This window comes from Etheostoma cragini, chromosome 3 (assembly GCF_013103735.1).
Source record: "Etheostoma cragini isolate CJK2018 chromosome 3, CSU_Ecrag_1.0, whole genome shotgun sequence".
In the NCBI taxonomy this organism is placed as follows: Eukaryota; Metazoa; Chordata; class Actinopteri; order Perciformes; family Percidae; genus Etheostoma; species Etheostoma cragini.
This window is the reverse complement of record NC_048409.1, coordinates 10369871-10378705: the sequence shown is the minus strand read 5'-3', so window position 1 is coordinate 10378705 and position 8835 is coordinate 10369871. Positions and strand designations below refer to the sequence as shown.

The window sequence follows — 8835 nt, the reverse complement described above, 5'->3', positions numbered from 1 at the left end:
CGGGTGCCGGGTGCGGAGGGAAGGTCCAGACTATAGAACCTGAAGAAGGTGTGAGGAGTGGCACAGCCAGCTGCATCATAAACTCCCTGGAGAGACGTCCCAGAGAGGAGAGCCATGGAGGCCGCCATGCCTCTCGTGGAGTGAGCCCGTACAGCCCGAGGTGAAGGCAAGCCGCGCACCTGATAGGCCAGGGAGATAGTCTGAACGATCCAGTAGCTGACAGTATGCTTGGAAGCGGGGGGCCCAGCCATGGGGGACCCGAAACACACCAGCAACTGGGCTGCCTTCCTCCACCAGGAGGACCTCATTGTGAAGAAACTCAGTGCTCTGACAGGACAGAGCAATGGAGCCTCCCGTCCTCCGCCGCCACATGAGGTGGAGGATGAAACGCCTGCAGTACCACAGGCCCCATGACAGTGGACTGCACCTTGGGAATGTAGCCCGGAACCGGGTGCAGGATGGCCCTCACTTTACCCGGGGCAAACTCCAGGCATCGGGGAGCAACCGAAAGAGCCTGGAGGTCCCCCACCCTCCTCAGAGAGGTGATGGCAAGGAGGAAGGCCATCTTCAGGGTCAGGTACTTGGCCTCAGCCGACTCCATGGGCTCGAAGGGGGCCTCAGCCAAAGCTTCGAGAACCACCGCCAGATCCCAGGTGGGAATCCTAGGGCGAGTCGCAAGTCTCATCCTCCGGGTTCCACGGAGAAACCGTACGACCAAGGGAAGTCTCCCCAGAGACCCATCCCTCGAAGGGGCGTGGAAAGCCGAAATTGCTGCCACATAAACCTTGAGGGTGGACGGGGAAAGGCCCGCAGAGAAGCGGACCTGCAGAACTCCTTAATCCCCGCCACATTGCCATACTCCAGCACCTGGGGAGTAGAAAGCCAGGCAGAGTTAGGTTTATCCCATGATTTACACAACTCACTGTGAAAATCCGGGAAAAACCTTGAAGAACCGGCGCGGGGGCACGGAGTAGCTCAGCAGGAAGCGATATCCAGTCTGACAGCCTGTGGCCAATCCAGACCGCGTTTTGCCACAGCTCGTGACATCACAATCGGGCGCGGCGCTCTTCTGATGACGTCGGCCCGACACCCGGAAGTCCTCTCCCTCCACCAAGCTGCCAAGCACAACGAGCTCCTCAGAGCCAGAGTGCCACCGCTACGTCTGTCAGCGTCCCCAAACAGAAGAAGCCGAGAGACCCGGCCCACGAACGGGGACTGGGGGAGTCGGAACCGGCAGACAAAGGACGAGACGGAGCAACAGCCGTCTCGGAAACCTCCAGCAGATCTCGCCGCGATCCACATGACCGAAACCGCCGAGCCGCCTCAGCGGCCGCGGGGCCCCGGCCACGGGGAGAGCGTGACTGACCGTCCGCGGAAAAGAGGGCCGTGCGGGACCTCAGAACCCGCATGGGCAGGGCTTCGCAATGGACACAAACAGCCCCCTTGAGAGCCGCCGTGGCGTGCGACAGGCCCAAACAAGCAACACACAGCTCATGAGAGTCTCCAACCGAGATGAAACGCGGGCAGGGAGACACACATCTCCGGAACTGGTCAACTGCTTGGACAAACTGCAACTTCCAGGTGAGTAGGACACATGGAGTCTTTCAACACAACATCAACCAACGTGCCTGCTGAATAGAAAAAAGCTAATGAGCTATGTGCCGGCGTGAATATATGCCCCTACGGTTATGCCGTTACATGCTACCGTTCTTAGTAGGACCAATAGGATTGGAGTAGTTTTCATTCGCATTCAGCCCTGTCATGCCTAAAGGCGTTCCCATAGTGTCGTAACCGACGCAGTTCGAGTTCCCCTCGAAGGGGAACTTGTCTCAGTCTGTGTTTTAACAGTCACACCTGGGTCCAAACTGGACACCAGAATCAGGTTTAATCCAGTCCTAATCTAGTTCTCAACTTTGACTGAAACTTTGACTCACTCCAGTGAGTTATCTAAGGATAACTCACTGGAGTTATCCTTATAATTGTTTACGTCATCAATACCATATTCAATCTAAATAGATGGCACTACATCTACTGTGTGTTGCATTTGACGCACGACTAAGACAACTCAACAGATTCAGCATTCTGCATTAATTCACAGCAAATCATTGAGGTTTGATGGCGCTAACGTTAGCACATAGTAGTATGGAGGGCACTATGATATAAAATGAAGAAAACAGCAAGACATTCCCATCATCCTCAGCCTTATCTGAGAGAGATGTTTGAGACAGTAGACATCAAGAAGGACTCCTGGCCAATGTGCTGGGGAACTTCTTCATTAATATCTGTTTAGTCATTCATATTTTAATCCTTTATTTTATTTCCAGAAGCCATATTTGAGCACACACATAAATGTAGATTCATTTACATGTATGGGGGAAAGATTAAAAATAGAAACTGGATCTGTGACTTCTCACAGAATCACAACTGAATTCATATCTTGCTAATAAGTCAGAATCTTATTAACCTGGAGTCCCAGTCTCTGTCATAATAATCATATATGTTATGTTTTAGTTGTTGCCAGACATCCATTTAAAATGAAGCCATTGCCATATAAAGACTTGTCCTCCATGTCCCCTGTTGTCCCTCAGCATCTCTCTAGTAACGTCTGTGTGCTCCAGGTAGCTTTTGCAAGGCTACTTTTACTTTTATACTTTAAGTAAATTTCCAAGCCTGTACTTTGTTACTTTTACTTGAGTAAAGAAGTTTAATCAGTACTTCCACTTTTACCAGAGTATCTTTTAACACAAGTATCTGTACTTCTACTTAACTACGGAAAGTGAGTACTTTTGCCATCTCTGCTAAAAAGACAGAAGGTTGGAAATGCATGTAAATCAAGTAACACAGTCTCAATAAATCACTGCTGTCCATCTGCGCCTCCTACCCCTTTTCTTCCAGTCTGTCTCAGATGGATGTCAGAGACCAGACATTTTTCCATCTTTCAATTTATTTCTCTGCCTTGGGAGGAACAACAGATCAATCAGTGGTGGATAATCAATGTAAGCCTGAGAACAGCCGTGGAGAGCTGGAAAAATGTCTGACGTTTTAGTTTGTTTTTGTAGGGAAGAGCCAGGCGTAATGTTTATATATAAAGGCCTCTGGAGTATAAGGGTTTAATTAACCAATGACAGCTGGGATTTCCACAAAGCATACCTCAGAGATCCAGGGCCTCATCATTCTATCTCAGGTCAAATCAGCATGGACACTGCTGCCAAATTACATTCAGATCTTGCAATGAGCTGTCCCTCACATTTCTACTGAGAAGAGGGCCATCTACTGTAGCTGGAAAAATAAAACGAAAATACTATGGTGTCCAAATTTTTTTGTTAATTATGGAGTGTATGATTTTTTTCTTGATGTCCTAAACTGTGGGATGAACTAGACTATAGGGGGGTTCACAGGAAAACATTGCCTCTTCATGATAATGCCCTGCCCTTATATTACAGTAAATTGTCCGTGTGTTTATACTGTCTGTTTTTAATCTCTACACCACAGATTGGAAAATGTATCTATTTACATGATAGGAGTGAAAATGATATACAGGATATGTACAACCACATTTGGGAAAGTTATTGATTAGGGTAAAAGTGTGCGGTTGAGCATTTCCTCATGGACTATTATGAATAACAGAAGGCATCATTTACAGCACACTACTACCATCTCGTGGTGAATTGTAAATGTTCATACAGGAAGACAGGAAGAAGACGTTCATCTATGTGTATGTATAAATGTATATATTTTTTTTGTTATATATATATATATATATATATATATATATATATATATATATTAATGTTGGAAAAATAATACAATTATTTCTTTAAATGTGCATGGAATAAAGACGATCTTTTAAAATTCATCAGTGGCAGCTTTCGACATGATGTGTTTCCATGTGTTCCTCTCTGGCCTTAATAGGATTATGTAGCACTTTGGTGCAAAGATGCAGCCCAGTAGTCCGTAACTGGAGGCCAAGATAGCAAACACCTCCGTAACTGTGGAGTACTTCCCCGGAGAGCTGATGTAGGCCGGAACAAAGGCTATCCACACTGCACAAAAGATGAGCATGCTGAAGGTGATGAGTCTGGCCTCGTTGAAGTTGCCCGGGAGTTTCCTCGCCAGGAAGGCCAAGAGAAGGCAGAGGCAGGCCAGCAGGCCAATGTAGCCCAGGACGAGAGCAAATGCTATTGCTGAACCTTCGTCACACAAAAGAATGACAAGAACGCTCTCACGTGGCATCATTTGGCGTGGAGTGGGGGGGGCAACAACCAGCCACACTGTACAGATAATTACCTGTAAAAAGTAAATATCTGCTTCAAACATTTCAATAAATGCTCCCTTTAGTTTTCAAAGCATAACAAGAGTCAGATGTGCTTACCTGGACAAGTGTACAAAAGGTAATGATTGCCTTTTGCTGCGCAGGCCCAAACCATTTCATAACATTACTACCTGGAAGTGTAGATTTGAAGGCCATTAACACCACTATAGTTTTCCCCAGAATACAAGAGATACAGAGAACAAAGGTGATGCCGAATGCTGTGTGTCGCAGCATGCAGGACCACTCAGAGGGCCGGCCAATAAACGTCAGAGAGCACAGGAAACACAGAGTCAAGGAGAAGAGCAGTAGGAAGCTCAGCTCAGAGTTGTTGGCCCTCACAATAGGGGTAATTCTGTAGAAGGAGAATATTAAGGCCACGACACAGGTGCAGAAGGAGCCAGTGAGGGAAATTGCCATCAGGGTAATGCCCATGTTGTCGCTAAAGGAGAGGAACTCAACCTGTTTAGGAATACAAGCTGTCCTCTCAGCATTGGACCAGAACTCTGGCAGGCAGTGCACACACTCTATTGCATCTAAAGGAAACACAAAAAGGCTTTAGTTGCTTCATTGTGGCTTTATCACTGCAACTGTGGGTCAGATTCTTATACATAATGTAGGCAAGTAGCCTTTGCTCACCAGTGTGATTGCTAATCTCCCCAGCTGTGCAAAGCACACAATCATGGCAGCAGATAGGAAAGTTAGGTCTGATTGCCTTCCGGGTACCTGGGGGACAAATGCTGCTGCACACTGACAAGGGAATCTAAGAAAATGGTGAAACACATACTACATCGGTTACAATCCAGTCACATCAATTGAATTTATAAAAGAAAAGGTCATTCTATTACGCTCCCTACTTTAGTTTGGTTGCCATTCCATATGATGATATGTTCCTTGATCTGGAGTTTTTTCCTTCCAACGGTGGTTATCTCATCAAATTTGCCGATAGTGACAAACTCCATTTCTCCATCTCTCAGCTGCCAGTTTACAAGGTCATACATTGCTGGAAAGTCACCATTCTCATCAAACTTGGTTTCATCACCAACGAAGTTCACGTATTTAACATGTTTTATGTAATGAAGAAGCTGAGGGAAGAAAGTACATAGCCTTTTGTAGCATTATTCATATCTATAAATGATGTTTGAGCATCACTATAACTTTTAGTTATCAGGATTTTATTAGTCAACACATGGGATGTTACCTGCCATGGCTGTATATTGTCTGCATCTGGACAGGCCTGCTGAGGAAATGGCCCTTTTCCTTCTACACAGCTTCTCATATCCTTGAGTGCATTGGCAATGGCATACACAGCCTTATAAACATTGTAGGAAATCCTTAGCTGTGACACATCTGAAAAGATATTTGTCACATTACCCAGCTTTTCTCTTCCAGAGCATGGAGGTTTACCCACATCATTATGTTCCTGACCTTCAGCCTGCACACCCAGGCTGCATTGAAACACCTCTTCCCAGAAGGGTATCAGGAAGGGATTTGCAAGGGCATCGGCGCTTGAGGGATGCAAACGAAGCAGAAAGTCTTTCAATCCAGGGATATGTGCTCGCCGAATTGCAAATCCCATAGAACCCCGGAGGATATGGTGGTACCTTTTAGGGGTGGAGAGGATGGCAGCTGTGCTCCAAGCCTCGCTGGCAAGCCACTGTATCTCAGTGAGCCCCTCTCTAAATTAAAGATATATGTAAATGTAATTTTTGCAATGATAAACATACCAGAAATTCAACCTTAGTAAACCTGTATCTGTATATTATAAATACTATAGTGTGGTGGATAATTCTGGACAAATTTGTCATGCCTTAGAGCTTCATCAAACAACGCGGCTGCATCTTGCTCCACAGCAAACACTAGAATCACCCGAGCCCCAGAGGAGCGTATCTTGGAAGCGATAGATGAAAGGGTGGTCTGAGCTCGGTTCCTAGGGATGACCTCCTGAAAGGCAACACATGCACCCAGCTTTCTAACCTAGGAAAGCAACAGGGGGGATACATGAAAACTTACATAATTTAAAATTCACAATCTGTTCAGTAAGTTATGGATTGAAATTACAAAATGACAATTTGTTCTTATTAAGTTCTTGGGTATGACCCACCTCATCAGCAAAGATGCTTGCCCCATCACGGCCATAGGCATCATCCCCTGCTATCACACCCACCCAAGTCCAGCCAAAATGCTTGACAAGTTGTACTAATGCATCTACCTATAGATAAAAAGAGGAAGAGAGACACAAAAAGAGTGAGAGAGAAATAGAGAGAGAGAGAAAGAGACATAGAGAGAGAGAAAAAGAGAGAGAGAGAGAGAGAGAAAGAGAGAGAGAGAGAGAGAGAGATACATATTGTTCCAGAAATAAAAATGTTGACATTTTTTGTGTAAAGAGCTACGTCCCTTTGTGAGTGTCTGTTGCCTCTAACCTGAAAGAAGTCGCTGGGCATGGTCCTTAAAAAGGCAGGAAACTCCTTTTTGTTACTGAGACAGGCACAGCTGGAGAAATAACTAACCTTGATGAAAGAAGCAATTAATTTGACTATGTCCAACATTAAAACATTCTTTAATCAGTCGGTTGGAATTAGTTACATTTAGCTCCCAGTAAAATCTGGTTCAAACCACTATGGATTTGAGACGCCTCCCAGCGGTACAGCAGTAACAAAACAAAAAAATCAACGTGGCAAACACAGTTAGTGAGTAGCTATGAATATCTTACCTGTGGCAGATGGAAGGCTCCAAGGAAACGGGCCACAACAAGAGACTGAGTAGAGCCACCGTCTCCTATCACTGCTGGTACGGGCCCAGGACAGGTGTCTTTACTCCGTGTCTCTTCAACCCCTGAACCCTTCTCAGTCCCCACTAACTCCATGGCAGCCTTCAAAGCCTGATGGGGTGTACTGCATGAATCATAGATCTTATAGCCCAGTGTGATGCTGGGAAGGAGTTTTCCATCTCTGTTGATCTCCTCAATGGCAAAGATCATAGTTTGCATCCAACGGAACGTCCGAAAGTTAAATCTAGATGAAGAGAGAAAACGTCTTGAGGCACATTTGGAATTTTTTTATACGATTATGAGTGTAAAGCCCTGAAATACAGAACCTTGTTTCACTTAACATAGTTAACAAAACACTGCTCCATAGAACTATGGAAACAAGATCAGTGCCCAAGTGTGACCCTGTGATTAGAGTTGCCTAATTAAAAATTTGCAGCTTCAGCTATTTGAAGACTAAGAATAAAACAGCTTACCTGGTGCACTGTGCAGGAGGAGGCGTAAAGGTGAAGGACAGACTGGGTTCTACCACCATGTCATGAAGGGAGAAGAGTCCCCCCAAAATGATGTCCCCCTTTTTCTCCAGCACAGGTAGGGACATAGATCCCGGGAATAATTTGCATTGTTGGCTCTGTTCTTGAAAGGAGTTGTGGGGAAAAAGCGCACACCATAGTAGACTCAAAAACACAAGCTCTTTTCTTCTACAGGATAAACTGTGATCTACTGATCTCATCCAAAAATGATTAATTCTCCACAATGCGTCTGTAATCAATAAAAAGAAAGAGCCAGTGCACAGACGATAATGCATTATGACCCCATTCAAATGAACATATTATTAAATAGAAGTGTACAATTTCTAGTCAAGTCAAATGGAAAAATCATCTTCAACACTGCACGGACTAACTATCCAGTCAGTGTCAATTGTGTGGGACACTGCCGTGTAGCGTGTATATATACATATATTACCAGGCTCATATCACAACTTTCAAATTTACCAAATTTCCCCCTAGGCTCTGATCAATGGAAAAAGAGCCCCCAGTTTCACAGTAAGTAGCAACAATAACAAGGAACTGGAATGAGCACTTGACCATAATAGAGAAAGACATGAGCAGTGTCGTGTCGCAATGTCATGCCTGACTAGGCCTAACTCATCCATCAGTGATGTGAAGAGGCAGGCAGTAGGCCCATGTCACAAGGGGCTGCTCAACTAAGTTACATACCTTTCAAACACACACACACATGCACGCACGCATGCATGCACGCACACACACACACAAAAACACATACACAGAAACAAACTTGGTATACAGCAGCTGAGTGAGAGGAAAAATTCAAAGTTGTATCAAAACCTTGTAAGTATAGTTTAATCTTATTGACAGAAAGAGTCAATTGGGTGCATTACTGTATTGTTTTGAATGCACATTTCATGGGTTCATATAATATTACAGTTTTTTCTGACAACTTTTACTGTAAGTAGTTCCAGCATTTCACCAGAATGTATTTTTAGTTCATGTTTTTCTCTTTTTTCAAACATCCTGTACTTTTTCTGACTTCTCTTTTTCTTGTGTGACGTACAGTTGTGGTCAAAAGTGTACATACACTTGTAGAAAATCACAATGTTATGGCTGTCTTGAGTCTTCAATAAGTTCTACAACTCTTATTATTCTGTGATAGAGTGATGGGAACACATACATGTTTGTCACAAAAAACAGTCATAAAGTTTGGTTCTTTCATAAATTTATTATGGGTCTGCTGAAAA

The 8835-nt window shown here is 44.6% G+C and overlaps 1 protein-coding gene across 1 annotated transcript in view; it reads right to left on the bottom strand.

Annotated features, from left to right (window-relative positions):
* Positions 1-3846: 3846 nt before the first annotated feature.
* Positions 3847-8835, bottom strand: part of LOC117942327 (extracellular calcium-sensing receptor-like) — a 9196-nt gene continuing 4207 nt past the window's right edge. Inside the window, exons 2-11 of the mRNA XM_034867739.1 lie at positions 7553-7712; positions 7023-7323; positions 6733-6819; positions 6414-6521; positions 6120-6286; positions 5511-5988; positions 5167-5394; positions 4949-5072; positions 4373-4845; positions 3847-4287 (exon numbers count right to left, since the gene is read on the bottom strand). Of these exons, the coding sequence (XP_034723630.1) occupies positions 3847-4287; positions 4373-4845; positions 4949-5072; positions 5167-5394; positions 5511-5988; positions 6120-6286; positions 6414-6521; positions 6733-6819; positions 7023-7323; positions 7553-7712 (2567 nt within the window). The remainder of the gene's footprint in view (positions 4288-4372; positions 4846-4948; positions 5073-5166; positions 5395-5510; positions 5989-6119; positions 6287-6413; positions 6522-6732; positions 6820-7022; positions 7324-7552; positions 7713-8835) is intronic.